This window comes from Harmonia axyridis, chromosome 1 (assembly GCF_914767665.1).
Source record: "Harmonia axyridis chromosome 1, icHarAxyr1.1, whole genome shotgun sequence".
Taxonomy (NCBI): domain Eukaryota; kingdom Metazoa; phylum Arthropoda; class Insecta; order Coleoptera; family Coccinellidae; genus Harmonia; species Harmonia axyridis.
Genome location: NC_059501.1, coordinates 65923581 through 65950611, shown reverse-complemented (window position 1 = coordinate 65950611; position 27031 = coordinate 65923581). Strand labels below are relative to the sequence as shown.

At 31.9% G+C, this 27031-nt stretch overlaps 3 protein-coding genes across 7 annotated transcripts in view; 2 read left to right on the top strand and 1 right to left on the bottom strand.

Moving 5' to 3' along the window:
* The first annotated feature begins 605 nt into the window (after positions 1–605).
* On the top strand, positions 606–10356 carry LOC123670931. The gene is made up of 2 exons (XM_045604525.1): positions 606–798; positions 8019–10356. The coding sequence occupies exons 1-2, from the start codon at positions 645–647 to the stop codon at positions 8378–8380; spliced, it is 516 nt and encodes a 171-aa protein (XP_045460481.1). The 5' UTR covers positions 606–644; the 3' UTR covers positions 8381–10356.
* An 857-nt stretch (positions 10357–11213) lies between these two features.
* On the top strand, positions 11214–15393 carry LOC123670929. The gene is made up of 2 exons (XM_045604524.1): positions 11214–11580; positions 14004–15393. Exons 1-2 carry the CDS (start codon positions 11388–11390, stop codon positions 14408–14410), a joined length of 600 nt encoding a protein of 199 aa, XP_045460480.1. The 5' UTR covers positions 11214–11387; the 3' UTR covers positions 14411–15393.
* Positions 15394–17489: 2096 nt separating this feature from the next.
* The window catches only part of LOC123670926 (acyl-CoA Delta-9 desaturase-like), a 33466-nt gene continuing 23924 nt past the window's right edge, over positions 17490–27031 (bottom strand). For all 5 annotated transcript variants that reach the window (XM_045604519.1, XM_045604523.1, XM_045604520.1 and 2 more), the window contains 4 exons: positions 25059–25360; positions 22776–23112; positions 18751–18936; positions 17490–18236 (listed from right to left, as the gene is read on the bottom strand). In XM_045604519.1, coding sequence (XP_045460475.1) covers positions 17855–18236; positions 18751–18936; positions 22776–23112; positions 25059–25360 — 1207 coding nt within the window. In that variant the 3' untranslated portion in view covers positions 17490–17854. The remainder of the gene's footprint in view (positions 18237–18750; positions 18937–22775; positions 23113–25058; positions 25361–27031) is intronic.

The following is a 27031-nucleotide window of genomic DNA, read 5'->3' as shown; positions in this document are numbered from 1 at the left end:
GATGTAAAAAAATGTCAGCATATAACTTTTACAAGAAACCTAAACGTTATCAGATTGTCTTTTTTTCTTGAAGGGCTTGAGTTGGAAAGCGTAGATATTGTTAGAGATCTCGGGGTTTTATTGGATAGAAAATTATCTTTCGAATTTCAAATATATGCGGTGGTCAAAACAAAGATTTCATGAATTTTTGAAAAAAATTTAAATTTCGATACTTGGCGTTAGGATCTTTTTGGCGCTCATCATTCACGCGCCTGTTGGGCCATTGGAGACCAAAAAAAAATTCGTGAAAAACTTACGTGAATACGAATTTAAACAAGCGTGCAAAAGATGCAGACTTTATGTTAGTAATTTTTAATTTGTTATCTAGACTTTTCCTCTTTTACCTCGTTGACTACACCAACATTATCCGAGAAATTTGGAGCATTTTCGAATTAAAAGATAGAAGAAATTTAGAGCAACATGTCCATTTATGTACCTCGAATTTTCCTCATGAAACATAACAAGCAATACAGCTATTAGGTCAACGAAAACAATTCAACTGTCTTCTGCCTACGTGATTGAAATTTTGATAAATTTGTATCGGTAGTTATACATATGAGTGAAGTTTCAATGAAGAGTCCATTTGGTATTAGTGCGGATAGCGAATGAAACCTGTGAAAATGAAGTTTGGTATTTTGGCTGTATTCTTTGTGGTGTGCTTTTCTTGTATCTGTGCAGCACCGAGGGAATCACCAGTTGAGGATATCAAAGATGCTGATAAAACCATGGAAGTTGCTGGAAGAGAGTTGATAGAACAAGGTAGGAAGTTTTTCAATTTGAAGGAAGATTTAAAGCTTTGATGGTTATTCAAATTATTAGTTTTATTACGCCATCATCAATGTTTTGATTCAAATATGAAAAAGCACTGAATTGAAGAGTAGCTAGCTTTTGCGAGTTGGCGCTGGTTAAAATTAGTATTTATGCAATTTCTTCACAAAATTTGGCATAAACCTTCGCAACGTTATTTTAGAATTGAGTTAAGTACTAAGTAGTATATGGCTTTTCAAAAGTGACATGCCATGAAAACATTGAAATATGATATGTATTTTCAAAAAAGTTCATTAATGACTTCCAAAAAAATTTCTTGAGGAAACAAAACATTATATAAAATAAAGGATATATGAATGAAGGAATAAATTTTTAATCTTTCAATGTAAGCCGTTATATAGAATCTCCATCGAATTATGGCAAAAGAATGCAGTAATTAAGATGATAAAATTACAGTCAAAAGTTAAACAACAGAGAGTTAAACACTCATCAAGAAAGTGGACTGGTAGGCTATTAGAGGAAATACAAATGACTAAGGTTCTTCATCTTAAACAGGAATTGAAGAGTACCCATCCCCATCAAAAAGGATAATAATCCTGTTTAATCCAATATTTTAACAAGTTCTTTAAGAATTGATGAAGGCAGCGTTATTGGTATGGTATATTCAAAGTCAATTGGAGGAAGCCGGAATATTTCGATTATACAAGGGTTGTCCAAGTTTCCAGAAATTCCTTTGTGGCCAGTAAATTTATTGCCTAACAATACTTTCAAATAAACCACGGTATTTAGCACATCGCGGTATCCACTTCAAAGGGACATCTGGACAACCGTTTTTATGGACTACTTCAAGTGACTTTGGATATCCTATACACCACTATTCATAACATACTCGTATACGTATACATCAATGATTTGGGGAAAATGGTACTTAGGAATGAAAGCTATTTAGTAAATTATCTTGATGACATAAATTTATTAGTTGGAGTTGAGGACTTTGAAAAACTATCAGAAAAATCTAAACATAATTTTCTGAAGTAAAAAGTTTGGTTTAATTAAAATAAATCAAAACCAGATCCAAAAAAATTGAAAACAAATGTAAGTACACTCTTGAAGGTGACGAATAAAGTCGAATTTTTGAAAAAACATGTATTTTACTGGTTATAATTTCTTTATCTTGGCACTTCTTCAATTCTCCCTGCAAATAACTGGAAGAGTTCGAAACAAATCAGTGTATTCTCCGAAAGATATTCTGTGGACCAAATATTTATCAGATTAGATGATTAGAAAAATTAGACTATATTTATTTATTTTTATGTGTGAAAGCTACATAGCTGAATCTTGGAATAACTTACTTTATTGTAGAATTTTCCACACAATAAATATTGAAATTGTATAAAATAATTTTTCATTTTCCCAATAAAACGACTTTTACGAATATTTTGCATGAATAGTGGCCTAAATATTTTGTAACTAATTTCTTAAACTCATTTCGATTTTTTTTTTTTTATTGGAAAACGAAATTTGATATAGGACCTGAACTATCTGATAAATTTCACCTATTAACGGACTCAACCGAGATATTATTTGGATGACTTTTTCTTAGAATTCTATAAACCTAAGTGTGTTGAACCAACAGCTCAAAATTCGAAAATGACTGACATCTGGGCTGAATGATACACCTTCTGGAACAAGCACGCTAAAATAGAAACTAATTTGATTCTTATTGATCAATTTTAATTGTTAATTAAGATTTATCTTATGTTTGTTTCACATTCAGTTCTTGATAGAAAACTGATATATAAGATAATTCACGAACTTATCACTAATAAGGCATTCGAATTGAGTGTCCGTTACTATCTGCTAAATATTTCAATTATTCTAATATCATATAAATATTTTTTTTAATAGATGATCATCAGCGACTCGGAACTAGATAAATCCAAGCTTAATATCTACTGATTTTTACCAGTTTCCTTTCTAATATTTATATGTATGTATGTATGTAATTTTGACTCCTTGTCAAGTGCTTTTTCATTTTTTAGCGGTCATTGCCCGAACAGATTTCCTAGAAACTTGAAAATTTCAGGTTGAATTCAGATCACAAATTACTCGTTGGAGTTTGTTAATGGAAAAAATTCGACTGAGGGCCCGTAATTATGGCAAATCGAAATTTTGTTTTCTTGTTATATAATTTCAAAACTATGAATTCAAAGGAGATAACATTTTTGCATCTGGAATACCGAAAAAAAACATTAAATTTCAGTTATGACAGATTCAAGCGAATTGAGCATAAAAAGAAATTTCAGGCAGAATATTGGAAAAACTTATTTCAAATTTCATATACAGAGTGATTCACCGCCTATTTGACGTTCATGGAAAAATAATCATAAATTTGTGCTGAAATTTTACATGTTGGGGTTTGAGACAATAATCTTTCTCCATAAAATATTTTACGATCTCTACAACTTCCGATTATACCGGAAACAGACTGCTACTTCCTTATTTCAAAAGGCACACCCAGTATATTATTGCATCATTAAATAGATTTCAATTTCAGCAATATGCATACCATGTGTATGAACTCAACGGTTCATGAGTAAATAGGATTCTTATGAGAAAAATGGTGGCAACAAGGACATTTTTTGAATATTTCTGGAGAAAAAGTTTTTTTCGGAAAAACCTTCTTCATTTTCGATTCTGCGAATACCTACGTCGTATTATAAGTATTTTTTCCTCATTTAAAGTTCTTTCTCGATAACTCTTGAAGTATTTATTTTAGGTATAGGGTTTGTTTCAGTAACCCCCTTTTTTCATACGTTTAATCAACTGAATTAATAAAAAATAAAGGTTCTCATTTGAAAATCTTGAATTTGGACGAATCTGAAAACTCCTGATCCAAGTCTGTGCTTCTCTCGAATTTGTGTTTAAATTCCATTTTTTCATTCTGAAACCTCAACTTCAGGAGGCTTTTTCAATCATATTCAATGATTATTGAAATCAATTAACCAAGGTTTGATTAATATTGGAGATATTTTACGCATGCCTCACTTTAATTTGTGGGTTATATGACATCAATTTTGTTGTAGGTCAGTTAATAATTTTGCGGTCAAGAATAACAATAATGTTATCATGCCCCAGTGTAACGGATGTATTCAGGAAATAAATTAATATTGTTAGAACAGCTTGAGTTCTAAGGAACGAATGCAGTATGTATAATTATAATCAAGAAGAGAAAGGAGAACATCAAACAATTATTATAAACTATCATCTATTCAAATTTGTCCTGATATTAATTTAACAAAGGAGATGATTTATTTCAATAAATTCATAAGTTTGTTGAAAATTGAAATATGTGCATATGGGTTTTATACAGGGTGGCCACTTTTTCAATGGGATTGTATTGGTAACTTTTAAACCATAAGAGTTGGAAGGTCGGTCAAATGGAGAAAAAGTTGCATGCATAGAAGCATTATCAAGCAGTTCGAACAAATCGAGATTATCAGGGCCGGTTATTGAGATATCATAAAAAAAGTAAAATCTGTCATTTTGATTTTTCTTTTTTTCCCACTTTATTTCAAATATTATCAAAAAATGTTACAGGAATTTTTTATTCGACAGTAAATTGTTCTCAATTTGACGTAATCAGATTTCGTATCCAACGTTTCGTGCTCTCTGGGCCACCCTCAACCTCATTTTTTTCAATACGGACCTGTATATTTTATGACACTTTTCGAAATAACTTTTAACTCTGAATTCAACGATATATCATACAATGTCATTCAAAGTTGATTTTCAGGTGATTTTGACCCTTATCCAAATTTCTTTGGGTCGGATCTGTATTACATTTCGGTACCTTTAGTTTAATTAAAAACAAGCAATACATTTCGATGAGAAAATCAACATACTCATATTGAACTAAATGGAACATAATATCAGAATCAAATCAAGAAACAAGTTATAATTATTTACATATTTCAATTCATAATAATTAAACGAATTATCATTTAATGAAAGAAAAATCGAATGATTATTCGAAAGTAAATGAAAATGAATGAAGTAAGTGTTCGAAATGTCCACCATTTTGTAAAATGCACTTAACGGTTCTGGAACCCATACTTCTTATACATTTGCTTATTTCGTCTTCTTGAATACCTTCCAATACATTCTCAATCTTGTCGCGAGAAATCACTATTGTTGGATTTGTCATTTGTTCCAGAATCGAACTTTATTTTGATATCATTACGATATAAATTTTGCAAGGCTTGGTATTCAAATTTAAAATCATTGTATTCGCGTCTCTTGACTATTTTATTAACAGCAGTTTTTGATGAATTGCATTCACTACAGATCCGACCCAAAGAAAATTGGATAAGGGTCAAAATCACCTGAAAATCAACTTTGAATGACATTGTATGACATATCGTTGAATTCAGCGTTAAAAGTTATTTCGAAAAGTGTCATAAAATATACAGGTCCGTATAGAAAAAAATGAGGTTGAGGGTGGCCCAGAGAGCACGAAACGTTGGATACGAAATCTGATTACGTCAAATTGAGAACAATTTACTGTCGAATAAAAAATTCCTGTAACATTTTTTGATAATATTTGAAATAAAGTGGGAAAAAAAGAAAAATCAAAATGACAGAATTTACTTTTTTATGATATCTCAATAACCGGCCCTGATAATCTCGATTTGTTTGAACTGCTTGCTAATGCTTCTATGCATGCAACTTTTTCTCCAATACAATCCCATTGAAAAAGTGGCCACCCTGTATATCAATTTGTTGAAATAATCTTGAAAACTATAGGGATTCGAATTAGAACGAAGATATTTTATTGATGGAAGATAAAATGGGAGTAAAATTGAACTTCACAATAGAAGTATGATAAAATAAGTAGGGTGAATGACAAATATCTAGTAGGTAGGTAAATAATATTAACGATTGAGGACAAATGTTTCTTTATTCTTCAACGAATGCTTCAACATAAATTCAAGAGTGGAGTATTGATAATAATGACTGATAATGTAAATGCAGAAATGTGCTATAAACGAAATAAATGTTTAAACTCTTGCGAGGTGGTTAGAAATGGTTAGATAAATATTTATGGATTTAAAAGAGTATTGATTACACAGGCCAACACACATTTTGGTGCCTGCGATTTTTTAACTGTTCCTGAGTAATATTTGGATGCAGAATGAAAAAAAATTTCTCAGATTTTGTCTATCAGATCTAGTTTTTGAGATTTTTAAAAAAATTGTGTATATAATTTACGTTATAACTGTTATAATATATAATATTACCATTGACAGTTAAAAAAAACAAAGACACATGGATTTAAGTATTTATTGCAAAAACTTAATTTACACAATTACATTAGTCACTAATCACATAAAAATTTTCTTTTATACGATTTTCTAGAATGGAGTTTACTAGGGCAGTCTCGCTGAAGGCTCCAGCAGTAGTCCGCCATCATGTGGCTATCCCATCGTCCTTGATAACGATCTTCCATAGTTTTAATATCCTGGTGGAATCTTTCCCCCTGTTCTTCACTACAATCACCTAAGTTTTCTGGAAAACGATCTAGGTGGCTGTGGAGGTAGTGAACTTTTATACTCATGTTACAGCCGAGAATATTAAAATTTGAAAGCATAGTTTCCACTAATTCTACGTAATTCTCTGCTTTATGATTGCCAAGAAAATTTTGTACTACTTGAACAAATGAACTCCAAGCGTTAGATTCAGTCTCGTTCATTGATGTGGTGAATTGTGGATCTTTAACAAGTTGCCTTATTTGAGGACCATCAAATATACCAGCTTTTAGTTTTTCCGTGCTAATGCCAGGAAATTTACGTGACAAATACCCAATACAATTTCCATCTCAATTTAAGGCCTTCACAAATTGCTTCATTAGGCCTAGCTTGATATGCAAGGGCAGAAGTAAGATTTTTTCTCTTGAAACCAAAGGTTCGTTGATCACGTTTAGTATTCCTTGAATCATGACATCTCTTGAAGGCCAATTTTTGTTGTTTTGCTCATTTTTAGCTCTGCTGTCCCTAAGGCACAAAAAACAAGGATTTTTTTGTATAACCACTCTGCTGTCCAAGGAGGAAGTTAACCATTTTGAAATCAACACAAAATGACCACTGATGTTCTCCGTATTTAATTTTTCTCAAAACTAATGCTATTGTTTCATATTCTTCCTTCATGGTAGTAGAATGACCAATAGGAATTGAGCCATATTTGTTACCGTTATGTAAAAGAACACATTTTAAACTACGTTTTGAACTGTCAATAAAAAGGCGCCAATCATCTGGAGTGTATTCAGGCAAACCCATTTTTTCTAATATATCATTTAACCTGTAACGTGTATCTCAAAAACTAGAGCTGATAGAAAAAATCTGGTGGCATTTTTGGAATCAGCACATTAAAAACATCTAAAATCAGATGTTAGATTTCTGGCACCAAATTTTTTTTTTAATTTGTTGGCCTGTGTTATCTTTCGTCTTTGGTTTCATTGGCACATCTTTGATTTTAAAGCCCCACACACAGAAACACTATAATATTTTATTTTCTCTTTCAACCTAACTATTTCGAAAATTTATGAAAAAATATACAAAAAAAATGTAACAAAAACTTAGTATCGTGATTCGAACCCGGTGTGATTCGTTTCGAAATTCCAATAAACATTTGAAGTATTTAGATATCCGGAACAATAAGGTCTAGGGTTTCACGTTAGGAGTATTTTATTTGAAATAATTGTAAGAGATTGGTGCGTTTACCATATATAATTTTTTTTAATTATGTCTTCTTGATTTAAAAAAAAAATCAAGTATCGTGTTCTCGGGCTATGAGGATCAATGGAGTATATGTATGGCATACGATTTTTTTTTACAAAATTGAAGCAAATATAGCTTACATAGTTTTCGAGAAATTTCAGGGAGTTAAATTTTTTTCTTCGAACGATAACAAAGGTATATTATCGGAAATAGCATATCTCGAATTTGAATTCGAATTTTGAATGGAGAATGAAATTTTAGAACATTTTTTGTTGAGAATAAGTTAATACCTGGTTAATAGCCTGTGGCACAACCTCAAGGCCAACACCCTGTAAACCACAAAGCCCTATCCGTAAAATTATTGTAGTAATCTAAAATATGTGCCTAAAATTTGCAACACTCATGACAAAATTAACATTTTTTTATTAATTTCAGGCCGAACTTTCGTTCATCATGCAGTTAAGAGGTTCATGATAATCCTTCCAGCAATTTTCTTCAAACTAGGAATAGCATTCACTCTTCTTCTCATCGTAACCTTAGTTGCTGTCAACAATGGATTCATCGGTTTCCTCCTTCTGGTTGTTGGAATGAGCAGCGTGCTGGCCCGTCTTCAGGAAGCTAGAAGACCTGCAGTAGTACCTTTTGTTCAGTCGATACCATCAGCTTACCACCACCATGGATGGGATAGATCGGATAACGCAGATGTTCAGCCTACCACCAAGGCTATATATGGTAGTCAAAGCCAGCAGGTTATACCAAATTATGGATATTACACCAAATATGCGACTAATGCTTGAATTGTTCAATTATAGGACATTTTTTTCGCGATACAAGAACCAGGAGACTTTATTCATTCGTTGACTAAGTAATGATTCAATCAGTCTACTTAAATTTGTTGATAAGTAGGTATGCCAGAATAACACTCGATATTCCAGGATTGCATTTGTCGAATGATTTCACAACTAAAGTTCCTATACCTTACATAAATACTCAAAGCTTCATTTCTGAAATTAAGGCTATTGACTGAATTAACATTAATCCTTTTTTTTCATTTTTAAATCAGCAAGAAGTTTTTTGAAGAATATGTTGAAACAACTTCGTTAGTGAGGTCACAAATATCAAAATAGATCATCTAATCTGAAGACAATAATTTTGAACACGACAATTCAGTATGTAGAGGTATTGAAAGTTTACTTACACAGGGCATTTGTAAATGTGAGTTTTTTTTTTGAAAAAGATTCATATCATCAAAGTTAATCATTTCACCAAAAATTGCCTACGAAAAATAGGCAATATAAAAATAATATCAAATTTCAAACTTGAATACAATTTCACAATTTTTTGTTGTTGTTTTTGCTAGGGGGGATCCTTATCAACGAACTACTCTTTAAAAGGTCGAACAGTTTTGCAATCTAAATCAGAACAAACATTCTCAGGAAAATTTCTAGAAATTATTCGAAGCAGCACCTTATTCGTAGGTTGAAATCTAAATCATCATCTTATATTTCATGGATTTTTTTTGTTGTGTTTCTTAGGTTTCATCAAAAAAGGCGGTTCTTGATGGTTTAAATTTTTATGAGTTTACTACCTTTTGAAAAACAAGACAATTGAATAAAATAGACTTGTTATTTTAATAACATCAATCCTTTAAATACAGTCTGGTCCAACGAGAACTTAACACTTCGATATTCCGGCTTTAAAATGAAAATTTAGAAATCCGCCAATTTCTTCGAGGAGGGAAAAATTTTTCTTTCTTCGCAACCCCTTAACGTGGGTGAATTCAACTCTTTGATTTTGAATGGGGATGAGAGATTTTGCGATACCTCATTTGAAGATCTTATCGTTTTATCGAGTACCTATACTATTTGAACCTTAAATTTCGATTCAAAATTTCCATTGATAACGAAATGACGGGTAAAATAGTGAAAGAATATAAACTACTAAATACCTTTGAAATGTGTCGGATACGAATAATATTTTCGAGATAAATTCCACATTGCCTATTTCACTATTTTCGCTGTTATGTCATTATCGATGGATATTTTAAACTGAAATTTTAGGGTCATTTAGTACTGGATGAGATCTTCGAAATAAGTTATCGCAACACACCTCATCCTTGTTCAAAATCAAGGGGTCGCGCTCACCCCTGTAAGGGGGTTGAAGTTAGAAGTTACGGTGATGAAAAAAGCGGAAAAGTTGTTCCCCCTCGAATCAGAAATTGACTGGTCTGAGCGATTTCCCACATTTTCATTTTAGAGTTGAAAAAATGGGGTGTTATGTTTTCGTTGGACCACCCTGTATATACCATAGTTTCATAGTTATCACATAACTAACGAACCTAACAAAAGATTTCTAGTAAAGTGTTAACATTCCCACTCAAACAATATGTTCAGAATAATTGAACAAAACCAATTTATTTAAAAATATTAAGAATTAATATGTTACGAACTTTTTTCAAGAATTCATTCGACAAAAATAATTATATTATAATGAGATAAGGTTCTAAAATACTTTGTGATTTGCATCAAATTGAAAAAAAGGCGATGAAATTCACACAAAAATCTAATCTTAATTCCAAAGGTGTTAGAATTCCATAGTTTTTGATTCAGACTTAAGGTAATAGTCAAATATCTCAAAGCTATATGTTATTTCTCTAGACGATTTTGAATTTCTTGACGAGTGAATAAAACTCTCAGATATGTTTGTTTATTTACTTATTGATTATAGATATTGAACCGACTGTTTAATTTATTCATTATTTTGTTCATATAGAAGGTAGTACGTATTTATTTATTTATTTATTTATTATTTCATTCACTTTTCCATTTATCAGTCATTATCCATTCTCATTTTGTCATGAATAAAATATAAAACAGTAATATTCCTTGAATTTTTCTTTATCCATTTTTTTAATAAGTGAAAATCAATTCAAAGAACAGATCCAAACGAAATCAGTTATATTCGTTATGAAATGAACATCAAGGCGAGAAAAACTGATTGTGAAGTTGGATATTCAAAATAGATATTCAATGAAGAATATTCAAGATCAAAGTAGATATTGATTTACTTTTCAGAAATTTTCACATTAGATACCTTGATTCACAGTCTTTTGGGTGAAAAAGATCTTTTTATTGAAATTTACCCAAATTTTCCTGTGTCTGATTGCAATGAAATCGACAAAACATGAAAATTATTTCTGAGGGCAGTTCTCCGGTTCGCAGAGTTATCAAAAACAGACAACTTGATGCGTTTTTCCTGGGTAAGAGCTATATGCCAGAATTTTCGAATAACCAATTACCGATGTATCTTAAATACACACAAAATTTTAGTGAAATCTGAAAGGAAGATTCTGAAATATGAAATTCAACACACAAAATTATCCTTATCATCCAATAACACCATCTGGCAAAATTTTGTATGAACTTTTATTTTGTTATTTTACAACTGAATTCCAAATTTCTCCTGTTCTCCTGAAGTATGCACGCAAAAGAGAAGAAGAAATGCATGGATTTTTTCGAGCAGTGTAGGTATCATTTTCGTATCGAATGTTCTGAATACGCATGAAATAATTGGACACATCCGTATAATTAACTAAAATAAATCCTACCGCAATAACAGGTTGTAGGTATCGTTCTTTTTTAATGTGGGCCAACAACGGAGGAAAACTACGAGAAAAATGTTATACCTAAAATCGTTGTCCGACATTTATTAGATTCACGAATCTGCGGTAAAAGTCTGAGAATCTAGGGCGAAATGGCTTGGCGATGAAGTCCACTTCATTTACCGGTTTATCATTCCACAAGAATGTACACTAGTTATGTGCTCAAAAGCGCTGTTTTGATTTCAGTGATATTTTCATCTTGTGTTGTTTGTGATGTTTCCAGGACGAATTGTTCTAACTACCAACAAGTTTTAAAGGAAAATTTGAGAAACTGCGTGTTTGATAATGGAGTTATTGGAAATGCCGAAGTTATAGAAAAAAAAACTGAATCAACATGTGAGTAAAAGAATAAAAACATCATTGAATAGCTTCGAAACCAAAATGAGTCTCTGCGAAGAAGTCATCATGTGTATTCTTTAGATTGATAGGTATTTCGTGATATTTGGATAGATCAGAAAGCTTTTAAAAGAAAAAAAACATTGATTCCGTTGGGTCCTCACGATATGAGAAGTATAGTAGATATTTTGTCACAATTACATGATATGTGTATTTTTTTTGAAAAAGAAAGACTAAAGTGAGGTCAGGTGCATTTGAGAGCTCCTCAATGCGTTCGTTCTTGCGGCAATTGTGTTCTTGGAGATCCCGAACTGTATATTTTCTCTGATTATTCTTATGCGATCAACATGAAATTTTGAACGAAGCTTGAAATTGGTATTCTTCATTCAGATGTATAATATCAATTTCATTCAGAACCTGGAGTGTTCAAATTATCAAGAATCAAAATTTCGAACGGTCGTATTTCGAACCCCAAGTCGGATTTCACCCATAGCAAAATCAACCTCGGCATTAGTGATCCGAACTACCCTGAAAATTTCAATTTTCTGGGTTTCAAGTCTTGTCTTTTGATAGTTATTGAGTGTACGGCCGAATTCGCCATCAGTGCTTCGAACCTTATCGTATAAGACCATTCCTGGCTAAAAATTCGAAAATTACACACATTGTGAAAAATGCAAAAGCGATCTATTCTCTCCAGAAGGAAGAAAAAAAATCTTATGGGAATAAGAAATGTGCGCTGAGACTTGAACATTTTCCGTTCGTATCTAGCGTAATATATTGTCAGTTGGTATTCAAATTGAAAATGCAGGAACTGAATAAAACAATGAGATTTTTTTCGAGCTTAGATCGTCAAAATTTCTTATTTTTTTGTCTAACAGCAATAATGCCTAGTTTTTTAATATAATATAATTAACATAAAATAATTTCAATTCTCAGATGGGTTGCTATCATATAACATACATAATATGTATGTCGTTATAAATGAAACAATTGATATACAGAGTGAATCTTTGACTTGAACAAATGTTTCAACCGAAGATTCCTGAGGTCAAAAGAATCACTTTTTTCCTTTACAATTTTTTTCGATTCGATTTTTTTTTCTCATTTAGTATAGCGAGCATTGTGGATTTGACCGGACTTTGATGGAATTTTATGTTCGGAAAAGATTCATCACATCAATAAAACACTAAATTCCCATAATCATCTCCTTCGATTCCATTTGCGAGATAAAACTAAAAATTACAATATAATAACTAACAATTACATGCCTAACATGGATTTTCAACACCTAGTATTTTTTCAACCGAGCCGAATTGGAAAAAATTGTGAAGGAGAAAGGTGTTTCCTTTGACCTCAGAAATCTTCGATTGAAATATATGTATAATTCAAAGACTCACCCTGTTTGTTTACTCTTTTGAAATCATTGTTTTAAGTAGCATAGTAAAGTAAGAGAAAACCACAAAAACTGCCCCAAGTTCGTTATTTAGTGAGGGAATCTCAGAATCCCTTGAGTTCGAAAAAAATGAATGGCATATTTTCGGGATCGATTTTTGAGAATTAAGTTGGTGAAAACTGCAACCTCATAAATTCAACTCTTTCCAAACTATGAGAGAAAGTTGTAAAATTGCGTGAAATGAAAAGTTCTCATAACTTCTTTATTACTGGTGCTATCAATATGAAACATAAACGTCCTACAGGCACTTTTTCCAGTAAAATCCATTGGTGTAATAATTTGTTTTTATTTCAATTGGTTAGTTAGTTGAAGTTATAATACAAACTTGTGTTTATTCAAAAGAAGACCATAAATTTCTTTAACAAATAAAAATGATATCGCTCAATTGTTCCCTGGAACACATCTCCACTAATGGGAGTCAATCATGTATGGCTACCAACAGGTGTTTGAGTTCAATAATTAACAAAAAAGATAGATTTTCTCATAGTTTCGCAAATCACCAAAATAATGCCATTAATTGTATTTCATCTTTCACAGATCAGGAATACTTATCAACTCTTTAAGAAAGTAACATTAGAGTACCCATCTAACTCTTTAGCACTGTCAAGTTAGCAATGAAATATTAATTTCTAAATAAATTATTTCTAATTGTTCGAACTATAAGGAAAGTATACATGAAAGTTTTAGAAATAAGAATTTTCTTTTGGGATACTAAACTAATACTCAATAGTTCAAAAGCACTTTGTATAATATGCATGGTGTATTCTACATAACCTTATAATTCCTTTGAAACAGGAAGACATAAACAATTCTGAAAAATTCGAAATGGTTAATTTGAATTGTACTTCTAACACGACTTCTTGAAGACGACTGTCGAATTTTAGCTTATTTTTACTTTTTACTTGAAAAATTGAAAGAAGACTTTTCCCATCTAATCATTCTGAATATTAATATAAATCCTTTCTTCCAGTTGGTGATCTCGCATCAAAAACACAAAAAAATCCAGAAACATGGGAGCTACAACTAACAGAAAAGTACGGGCTTTCTATCCGAAAATATCAAGACGATCTTACACTTCAAATCACCAACTTATCTACCTCGGTTGAAGCAAGAAAAAAGAGAATGAAGGTTATGGACATCATACCTTACTTGATTATTCCCGGTTTCATATCAGCAGGAGTCCTGCCATGGTTGATTCCTGGAATGAAAATAGCTGTAATGGGTGTTGCGATGATCAACCAGATGGCGTTCACGTCGAGTTTGTTCTCTTTGATAAGAGGCTACATTTTTGATACTAGTCAAGAAGATCACATCGTTTATGTCAATCATGGATACAACAAATATAAGCATAACAATCACTTGCACAGTCACAGCTAACTATGAAATATATTATTGGATTGAGTCAGTCAATTTGTATATGAAGTTTTTACAAATCCGAAGCATATTAATTAATACATAAATCCACTCTTTTTGAATTTTTCAAAAGGAATGGTTATGGATCGAAAGTGAACATGAAAAACTTCACTTCACTCTGTTGTCAATTCCAACTTTACCAAATTAAGTTTTCGAAGAACTAGCATTCCAATGCTAATACTTTTGTACAATCTTCGTTTTGGTTTTCCTAGAACTTGTACTATTTTGGCTTTGTTACTGTGCCTCATCGTCAGTTTAGGAATAGTACTCTAAACCAAAATGAAATGATGAATTAAAAAAGTTCAAATAGTCGTCAGAGGAAAAAACTTTTCTTTCGATTACCAATATTATTTATTTCGCATAACTAAAAGTTTTATTTTTGTAATGGTATAGTTCAAAATGTTCCTTACTTAGTTATTATTTTCATACTTCTAAGAGGGTTAGGAATATTCCTTGAGAGAAAATACAAACGGGTCCTAGAGTAGCTGATGTAATTATTTAAATAGGTCTTCCAATTAGGCGGTTTAGGTATTGTAAATTTTGAAATATTGAATTTTTTATTAATGTTGGAGCGTTAGGAAAATCCCTAGTAACTTTAACATCTTCTTGAAATGAATTAAAATATCAGAATATTTCAAAAAATATCAAGATACCAAATTTATATGAATATCATGAAGTAGAAAATATGATAATATGATTTATTGAAATAAGCATTCTGCTAAAATTTTATTGGAGAAATCATTGAAAAAGGGTGAAATCGTTCAATCATTGGGTGAAAATCAGAAAAAAAATGAATATGTATAATTGCGATGAATTGGCTAAAATTGCATTGATCAAAACATCTATATGATTGATTATGCCAATACTATCGACTTCATTTATTATTAGCTCCCTCAATGACTATGTCAATAATTTTTTTTTATCGTAAAGTTCATAAGAATTTGTTAAAATATATTTTCACTGAATGCTCTCTTTAGTAATTCTATTTATTTATTTAATTATTTTATTTATTGAGTTTTTATATGTATAGTGTATTTTGAGAACTTGAAATAAAGAATACTACATTTGAGATGTGTCTGGACTTAAATTCATATCAGAAGGATATAAACTGATCAACAATTGAAGTGAACTTCTTTAAAATATTGAAACTTTCAGTATCGATTTCTTTGAATGAATAAAACTAAGATGTGATGACAAAAATTAGAAACAATTTGATACCTTCCAGAGGAGTAGGTCAGGTAGTTGTGTATAGGGTCCAGTCCATATATCTGAGGGTGGGAGTTCAAGTCCAGATAGGAATAGATATTTTTTGTTTTTGAAGAACCATGCAACCATTCTCTGTCAATTAAGTTCTGTATCTGATGTGGCCATAGGTCACAGTAACAAATCCTATGGAACAAAAAATATTCTGATAGTTTTCACGGATTTCTAGAAAGGTCAGGATGAAAAACCATTTCACAAAAATACAACATTATAGCCAATCATTTACCTTATATTATACGACTAAACTGAAAACTAAAAAAACATGAAGGTGAGGTAGAATACTATCAACAAAGAACAACAGATCTATTTCTACAGTATTTTACTGAATCACAATGGACTACTAGTTTTGGGACCTAAACTACAGTCCCATTTTCAAGTCGAAAAGCTACTCTAAAATTGAAGATATTTAAATGAAGCTTGTCAAAATATTAGAGCTATTTCTGCATGACCTAAAATTCTCCATACTCTCTATAAATAGTAACGTACCACGATAAAATTGTCAACGTTTCATCATAATTTTTTCAAGAATGAAATTTATGTTTCAGTTTTTGAGGAGAACCTTGAGAGCTATAAGTAAAAAGTAATAACCCAAGTATTGAATTTAATAAAAAGCCTTAAGCTTATTATCATGAGTTAATTCAATTGGCCAGGGCTGTCGCTAGAGGGAAGGCAGGGTAGGCGGACACCAAAATTTAAGGGCGGCATTTCAAGCTTGACCAACAAAAATCACGTTTATAGTAATGCAAAGTACCGAATGAGATTTTATTCGGTCAGCAACAGGAAGAAATTCAGATTTAATTAACATCAAAAACCAATAAAGGTATCGCATTATACAAATTAATATCCAGATGTAGCTAATCCCTTCATAGTACAGTTTACGAGTTATTGACGCTAAAAAAACACATGCACCCATCAGTCTTGTCGGCGTTCGCTTGGCTGAACGTTCCGGAATTATATTGCCACTTGGGGCGGCTTCTGTATATTTTTTTCAATTCTGCAATCGTTGATCCGTCAGAATGGAATGCAAAATATACGAGAAACGATTCCATTTTACCTTTTCCAGAGGGACGGAAAATAATGGAAGGCTGCATTGTCTACTTTTTCCGAGATCTGGATTCCTAGAAAACTGTATTAAAAAATTTTCATTTCAATTAAATTCACAAATGATTATTTTTATCATATTCACCAATCTTGAACATCTGGGGATCTATAATATCTGCAACACCTCTTCAAATTAAAAATAATGGTTCATTCGCATCATCCGGTTGTTTTATTTAATCATATTAAGGAAAAAAATCGAAATGTTCGAGAGTTTTATGAAGATGAAACTCGGTGGAAGAATCTGAAACCTGAATCCAAATCATATATTTCATAATTTATTCACTAGAAATCAGTTGAACACGCTAGTGTTTCATTACATTTCACGTTTCCTGAATCATATATTCGATTTAAATTTGTATCCATAAAAATATTTACACTTAAAATAGATTTTTTATTAGATAAAATACTATTTATAGAAAAATCGTAGTTTTCCACTTTAAATCTCTGAATACAAATTCACCAATCCATTTTCCTTGCTCTTTCGCTTATTACAAACCTACAAGAGTGCCGGAGCAACAGAAACGCTAGAATGCGCCCTGGACCCCAATTGTATAATATTACTTTTTAGCATTCTGCAGAGTTAGATTGAAGGAATAATTTCATCAGGGGAGAACACTTATAGTGGCACTCACTGTATTTAGGCTTCAAGCAACAATTGGCTATTGAAAGAAATCGAAGATAATTTCGAAATATTTTTATTCGAATGAAATAAGATTCAACATAAATAAAACAGCTTACATAACAAATATCAGAGTAACAATAACTGCTTATTGAAAATCGCATATGGTAACAAAAATTGTATTTTAGTGGAGGAATCTACTATGGTAATTTACCTGAACCATTAGGATTAGATAAAAGGAAGGGATTGAGGAACCAATATCACCAAGAGTTTGTTGAATTTCTACCACCTACACGAAAACAATAATTTAATGGAGAAGGTACCAGAAAATAAGGATTGTCAATATCGTTGAGAAGGTTCACTGCACAGAAATAATAATAATAAATAATTTTTTATAATATAATACTAATATTGAGTCTCCATTCTCATCGATCTTTTAAATTGTTGGTTTTCAGAATCCCCTCGACTTCATCATCCTTCATGTCTTTGTCTCCCCATCCCCAAAGATGTTCTCCATCATCCAGGTAGCTATGATAGCCTGGATCAACGTCATCACTTTGGTTTAGCTTCCTAGAACCATCTCCTGTTCTTTTAGCCCTCTTATCAATCATTTCCTTGGTTGCTGTTTTGAGGTCATATGCTTGACCAATGAAATGCATGAAGTCCAAGAAAGCAGTACTTATGTTCATTCTGTAGTTGCCCAATTCTGCTGCCTTGTAGTCCCAAGGGAAAACATGATGGTAGTTGTGCCATCCTTCACCTTGAGCTGCGATGGCAACGAAAATATTTTCGGTAGGATTGATTCCCCTGGAAAAAAAAAATAAAATTAAAAAATCGTTCTTTTCTTTGAAATTTACAATTTTTTCACAAATGCTGCGTCGTCTAATCATGAACTCAACACTCCACAAACATTTCGTTCCTTTTTATAACTTTTTATAACTTCTTGCATCTCAGCATTTCTTTTTACCTCTTTTTTTCTTTTTTAAGCTGAATAATAGAATTTTGTAACAACTCAATTAATTTGAAAGAAATTTTACTGCTAGATTCTCAGGTTTTTTTTTTGAATTTCAGATCGATTCAGAATTGATTAGATGTGTAATTTTCCAGTTATCAGTTAAATAAAATGATCTAACTGTACTGTAAAAATTAAATCAAGGCAGTGCAAACTTTCGAAAAAAATTTATATTATTCAATATTGCATATAATTTCATCCTAATGCAATGTTTGAATGTTTATGTTATGTAATCTGAATTTTATAAAATCCTGATTTTGATGGGAACAAAAAGGGAACTACATGTTGTTCAGTTCCTCTAATACTCACTTGTCATATGGCTTCATACCCCAAATATGAGCTGCACTGTTAACCAACCAAGTGATATTCAGAGATACAGTGTATCTCAAGACTCCAGCAACATACCATGAGACCCAAAAGTTTTCACCCCAGTAGTACCATGGTACAACAGTTGGGAACACAAAACACAGAATTGGCATGAGGATGAGATAGTATCTGAAAATAATAATATTAAAAACAATTAGAACTCTGTTGAAACAAATAAATTAAAAAAAAAATTATAAAATTCAAATGATGATGATAAAGGTGATTCAAAAATTTTAAAATAATATGAAACCCTCTGAAGTACCTGTATTTCTCAGAAAATAATTCGGTAAACGAACAGGGTGTCCCAGAATGAATCAGAGTAGAAATATCTTCTCTTTCAAATTAATGATTTCTACTGCACCACGTTGCGATTATCTTGTGATACACCCACAAATAAATATAACCCACCAGTTTCTTCATATATTCTTCATTAAAAGACCAATAGATATGTAGAAAACTGTATAAATAACTATGTTGTCTTTTTTGGAAAAAAATAGCAATCATGAAATATGATGAATATTCTATTATGTGAAAGTTTAATCCTAATCACCTAATGGTAAAAAAAACGAGAAAACCTTAGTGGCCAACTTTGTTCTATAATAATTATTTGAAAAGAAAGCGTTCTTATACAGGGTTAGAACTGTGTAGAGTGCCACTACAGGGATATCGACAACCGTTAGAAAGACAGGGTGGTTTAAATTACAAAAAAGTTGCGTTATTTAGGAATGAGTGTGTTGGTGTGAATATATCCAAAATTTGATTCCCGAGATATCTCGAAACAACTGAAATCGATATTTTATTTTTTTCTGTATAACTCATTTGTTTTTGGAGATAAATCCACGAAATTGGGTTTATAACCATTATCCAATACAATACAGGGTGAGTCTTTGACTTGTACATATATTTTAACCGAAGATTCTTGAGGTCAAAAGAAACACTTTTTTCATTTGCCATTTTTTCCGATTCGGCCCGGTTAAAAAGATATAGCCATTTTAAATTTTCATGATGAGCTAATTCACCCCTGGAAACCGGAACACTGAAGTTTTTGCAAGTATAAGATATACCATTTTTTACCTTGGAAATAAGCTACTTAATTAGAAAAACCATTATAAACTCACTTTGAACATTTCATTTGTTGAAAAAAGTAGTATATTTATAATATAATAAATGAGTTATCCCAATTTCATTGATGATAAAGATTAAATATTTTTCTCTTGATTTCCTATTTCATTTTCGATAATCATAACTAATTGAGCTCGCTACCACCCATATTGGCTCAGCTCTGATATTCATAATTCATATCCATTCATTTATTATATCGCATTTATATTACTTATGTCGTTGTTTATTTCATTTCGTACAAGAATGCCATTTAACCTAACATTCTAAAATAAATAATATTTATATGTGAAAGTTCTAACACAGACTAGTAGTCTGTGGTTTTAATCTGGACTTTTCAAAAAGAATGTTGATTTTAATGAAGTATCTTCTTATTATCAGAGCTGTGCCAAAGCTCAGTAATTTGTAATCAAATCGAGGAGTTGAGGTGAGCTTATTCAAATAACTTCATTTTCAAACTGAGTTGGCTAGTACTTCAATTCTAAAATCTGAGACATGACATCATAGTAAATATTCATTTCTGTGGTTTTTTTTCCACAACAGAACAGAGTTGCATTTAGCCAAAGTACCCAATTTTTTTGAATTTCACAGATAATTTTTTTTTAAGATCAAGTTACTCGAAAACTGCGCTTTGTACAAGAAAATATGAAGAATACTTTTATTTTTCAAATTAGCCAAATATTCTTCAATGAACGTTCAAATTACTTTTGAGAGTTGGGTTCTTTGAATTTCTGGTATTTTTATGGGATGTAATGTTCATAATGAAGAAACTGAAAGATGTGTAGGGAATCTTGTGTTCGGAAAAGATGTATCACATCAAGGAATAGCTATATTCTAAAAATCATTTCCTTCGATCGAACCATTTACGAGATAAAGCCGAAAATCAAATTTTTTCATCGATTTTCAACAGCCTGTATCTTTGTAACCGGGCCGAATCGGAAAAAATTATAAAGGAAAAAAGTGTTTCTTTTGACTTCAGGAATCTTCGGTTAAAATATATGTTACAAGTCAAAGACTCACCCTGTATATTAATGATAATAATTATTTTAATGGTGTCTTCAGATTTTTTTTGTTTTCCATTGTGACGCGATAGTTAAGTTATGATTTCACATAACAACTCTCCAAATTTGCGTACCTAGACTCGATATTTTTGTAAAGTGTGATACATTATTGAGTTCGTAATTTTTTTTATCACCTCATAAGGAAAATCAATTTGTCGTCCTTAAAAAAAATTGACTATCGCATCTGTGAAACAATGGAAAACAGAAAAAATCTGACGACACCATTAGAATCTCTATATTGGATAATGACTACAAACCGAATTTCGTGAATTTATCTTTGAACTTTGCTTTGCACTTTTCCAAAAAATCAATAATCAGGAATATTCAACCAATAAATGATGAATGATTCATTGTTCCCACACAAATTTTGTGTTGATCTCCTTATTGTTTGGCATCACAGTTATGTTCCTCTTTATTATAACCCCACGCAAGCATCGGAAGTTTCGGTATATACATTGAATTAGTTGATTTAAAACCAATTATACGCTCTTTCACGGTCATTTATATATCACAACATGCGACACTTCATTCGCAGAATTTGGGTTCAACATAAAAAATGTTTCTCCATTTCAGAATCGTAATGAGTTCATTAAAGTACTAAAAACAGTGCTGTAATGAACTCATTACAGCATTGTTTTCAGTTATATTTTTCGTTTTATGGTTGTCTATACTGACTTCCGATCCTATCAAATTTCAAGACACCTCAATTGTCAATATAATATAATATAATTTGGATATAGTGAAATGATTTGAATCGATTTCGTCACATATAATTCACGAATTCAATGCGTAATTATAAATTATTTCAAAATTCGAAACGTACGATTCAAATTCAAATTTCGTAATCTGTCAATTTCCGTAACAGTCACACCAACTGCCAAGATAAAATACAAAAGTAACTAGGATGTATAATCTGAATTTTTCATTGAATTTCGGCAATATTTCACAAAACTTGACTGAAGTAGAGAAAAAATCGTCTAATGCTCGTTGCAGAAGGCAATTCCAGCACTCATGAGTTCGCATTCTCATTTCGCATGAATGTTGGAATAGGAGCCCATTCTACAACTTGATCTAGAGTATACTATTAAGTTAGAGTATATCGTAATACTACCGGCATAATTACTGACAAAATCCCAACGAAGTTTGGAGTTCATTTTCTCTTGAACCCTTTGGCCTATTTTAGCCCAGTTTTTTGTAGCTCGATTTCTCGGGAATATTACTGTTCAGATACCGTCCTCATTTACTTCCATTTTTGTTATATACAGAGCTGAACAAAAAAAAAATTAATGTAAGGTGTTAATCAGAACTCTCTGTGGGGTGATTCGTTGCAGCGGCGACGCCAGTTTTCAAAAACAGGGGGGCCAAGGAGGGGGTTAAAGTAAATTCGAAGTAATACGCGAAAATTGAAAGTTTTATATTGCTATATAGGGTGTAAGATGAGTGACTGGCCATTGCCTAGTGGTGAATGCAGGTCATCCTGGCCTTTCAGAAAAGTAGCTTGTTTTGTATCCTAAGACTGTTAGTTTCGGAGATACAGGGTGATTCATGAAAATTGAACTGGATTTCTGATCTCCATAACTTGGGAATCAGCAGTCTGATTTTGTTCGAATTTTGTGGGTATATTTACTTCATGCACCCCTTCAAAACTATTAATGCAATTTCATTATTTTCAGGGCAGTTCTCAGATTATTGAGATTTTTCCTTTAGACTTCGAAATCTATATTTTTAAACATTTTAGAGAAATGTCGTTATTGGGTTATAAGTCGATCAAATGCCATAGGTACTCACTTCTTCTGGAACATAACAACAGGATCGGCTCTCAGATCACTCAAATCAACCTGCTTTCCCTTCAAGAATACATCTCTATGCTTTTTCAGCATCAACCAGCCGATATGTGAGAAGAAGAAACCTCTCCTCGCATTGTGTGGATCAGCATCAGTATCAGTAAATTTGTGATGCACTCTGTGGTCTCGAACCCACTCGTAAAGATGATTTTGGAAGGCGATCGTCTGCATTGCGGCCAGGAATATTCGAAGTGGGAGTCTAGCCTTATATGTTCTATGGGCCCATAACCTATGTGCTCCTGACGTGATTCCTTGACCGGCAGCCATTGCGATGAACACCACTGAAAATATGGATTAATTAGATTCAAAATAAATATGTTTTAATGAAGAAGCCACCGTGTATTTTTGGTCACAAATTGAATGAGCAGATCAAAATTTACTTGAAAATTTTTTCATTTGGAATGTTCTGCTGCAGTGTGTTCATCAACTTGGCAACGTTCGAAGTTTGATAGTTCAAAGAAGATTATTAATTATTTATTTATATGAAAATGTAAAGTTAAATCGGCAATTCTAAAACGAAATGAAATAAACAACAATAATAAATGATTAAGATGAATAGAGATAGAGATGGGTGATTGCAAGCTAAATTCGTTATTATTACCAAAAATAAAATAGAAATCCAGACAAGAATATTCAATATTTATCGTCAATGAAATCGACAATATTCATTTATTGTATTATAAATATCTACTACTTCGTTAACCAAATGGATTAGAAAAAGTAAGTTTATGCTGCTTTTTTTTAATATAGTAGCTCATTTCCAAGGTGAAAATGGTGGATTTTATGCTTGAAAAGAGTTCCGTGTGCAAGTTTCCAGAGGTGGCATAGCTCATTATCAAAATAGCTATATCTCTTCATCTATGACGAATCGAAAAAAATGTTCCATCAAGAATATACTGTTAAAATATATCTACAATACGAAGACTTGCCCTGAATACATTTTGAATGACGAGAGATAGCCCAACTCCTTCTAGTGGTACTTGCTGAACAATAATTTAGAGAAATACCCTTCAATTTCAAATTATTATCATATTATTTCGCAGGAATAATAATAATAAAGTTTATTTGATTATAAAAACAAAATGAACACTTCAAATTATATTGTACAAATAAACTGAAATAGAGAGACAGAGGCTCACTCAATTTAACTCATATATTTGTGGTGACAAAAAACAATTAGATTAATGTCTGCGTCTAGCCAAATTTGTCGTAACCATATTTAATATAAATGTATCTGCATTAGTGTAACAATGGTCTTTCGTGGTATTTGTGCATACAACCATCTCATTCATAAGGTTCTCATAAAGATACAATAAAAAATATTTTTCCCCAACCCTAATTAGTGTGCAGGCACCATGATACCATTGCGCAGACATACAACTTAGAGAATAAGAAAAGGAAGAAGAAATTCACGGTGTACAATATGATTTTATGTTTGTAACCCAGGTGTAAAACTGTGAAAAGGAGAGTTCGGTAGAGTAAATTAGGAGGTGATGACCAGTTGAGTTAGTAGAGTGTTCAAAGATGTTTCCAACTGCTGTACCAAAATAAAGTTATCGTCTGTCGTCCATCAGTGTTTTAATAATCCCCATAATTGATACCCCAAATATTCAATATTTTCACTGAGTAGGGACTGACGTTATATTCTTTCAGTGAATAATCAATTTAATTAATTTGAATCAGTATATCTACCATTTACGTTTGGATTCGATGTTGCCAGAATCTTTTCCTGACTGACGTCATTTAAAATTTTCTAGCATCGTTTCAAGACTGGATTTTTCCTTGTTTTATTATGTAACCAAACATTTGTTGTCAAAAGATTTTCACGATTTGAATTTTGTGTTCGATTTCGAAAAACTGTGGAATTTGCATGATATTGCATGCTGTCATAGTATATAGAGTTACCAATTTTGAAAGAATGAAAACATAGAATTTGATTTACAATCGGAATAAACTTCAGCAGCATACTTAATCGAAGGCAATAGTAGGGTGAGCAAATATCCCCTAATTTCAAATGCTTCAAGCATTAACAAGATTATTTTGGTTGGTACTATAGTCCCACTAGGTGTGACTCATTTCATACTTATAGTTAATTTTTGAAACAGCAAGGGAACTGCATGGACGTTTTGTGATTTCGTCAACAAACACCAAAGCAACAATCTTTCATACCAATCGAAAATTCAGTATATTTTTTGTATTATATATAGACAAAAAACTTTAAACTTACTCCACATATTAGTGAGCGCGTGGGCTTTGAAAAATACCAGGTACAACCCATAAACAGAGAAGACGTGGAGATAAACAAATGCTATGACATTTCTCCACACTATGTGCCATTTATAGGTGGGTAATGGTGCATATTTTGGATTGATGGGTTTCTTTATGGTGACGGTTCCTGAATTACCATTAGCCATCTTCCCAGTTTTTCCATTGCTTATTATCTGAAGAGGCTCAGCAGATGTGGGTGCGTCTGGTAGATCTCCTCTGAAAATAGCTTTGGCATCTTGAACTACTGTCTGGGACATGGTACTGCAAAGAAGAAAACGAAATTCAATAATAATATGACGGACAAATACTAAAAAATCTAAAAACAGTGGCGACACTAGGGGGAGGTCAGGGGGGGCTGGCCCCCCTTAAATTTGACATACTAAAGCTAAAAGATAAGCAGAACTATAGTTTCGCTTTGCTTTGGCCCCTTCAAAAAAATCCGGCCCCCTTCTTGGCCACCCTTGTTCTTGAAAGCTGGCGTCACCACTGTCCAAAAATAATAATTATAATTAATCAAACTGAATGAAATTTTGAAGTATTACCTAAAGTATTGAAACTTTATTCAATGCCTATAGTTACCTCCGTTTTAATGTAAAATGTTGATTTTTCATGTCAGTTATCTACTAATTTACTAATTCTCGTATATAAGGTTTTCCATAGAAGATAATATTTATTACAAAGTAGTCATTATTTTAATTTATTGCGGTAAGTCATATCGCACTTCACTCTGCATAAATCATCAATTTTTGAACGCTTTTTTCAACGAGCTATCATTTCGCCCAAAAGTTTGTTATTTTTTAATTTCGAAACGAAAATGTTCTTGGAAGTTTTTCGATAATTCTCGAACGAAATTTGATAGAGAATTGAAATGTTCACGGTAAAGTCCGTTAAATTTTGTTTTTTCAATCATTTTTGCACTAAATCGATACGATAACCTTATGTAATATACACTTTTGATGTTTTTACCTTTGTTAAGATATAGTCGAGTCAATTTTTGCTCATAAAGGCTCCTCCCGGAAAAGTTTTGGGATAGTTTCTATTTCTTCGGTTTCATATATTTTTTGGAGTGCTGATTCCGCATTTTTTGCGGTGTTTTGCATATAATTCGGAAAATATAAATTTTTAGAACTAATCGTCCTATACAAAAACTAAATTGTAAAATCTAAATTTCCTACAAACTTCTTCCATTGAGAATTTTTGTCCGATAAACCGTTCTGACTCAAAAGATACCTACTAAGTTGTAATTGTCTCTGCAGAAACACACTTTTTGGTAGTTTTGATTTCTTCGATTTCATATGTTATTTGGGGTGCTGAGTCCGAATCTTAGGTTTGCCTCCAACATTTCGAGACGAAACATTGAATAAAATGTGGAAAAAAAAATAAAATATTTCAATTATTGGCAGTTTTTTGCATTGAACTTTGAAAATCTCAAATTTTCATGAATGACCTTTCGGAGGCAAACCTTAGATTCGGATTCAGTATAAAAAAAAAGGAAAATCTAAAAAATGAAGTAACCCCAAAACTTTTCTTTGAAAAACACATATTGGCTGGACTAATAGTCAATCTACAATGCACGTTTCAAAAATAACTGAGAATATTGAAAAAAAAATGAACCAATATTTCCGTAATCACAGATCCTATCGGGCTGAGATTCTGCTCATTTTTAGATAAAAACTGGTTTGAAGTTCGTGAAAAATTTAGTAATGATAGCGTCGGGAGAAACGGGCCAAAACTCCAGGAGCGTATTATTCACGTGAAAATAATTCAAAAAAAAGTCATATGTTCTTATACGATTCTCATGTGCTTTCGGGATACAATGTGTTAAAGTAATAATATTTTTCAAGTTTTCCTCTTATAGTATCTACACTTCACAAGATATTCAACTGAAATTTGGCATAAATATTATCATTGATAGTTCACACCATGTGACAT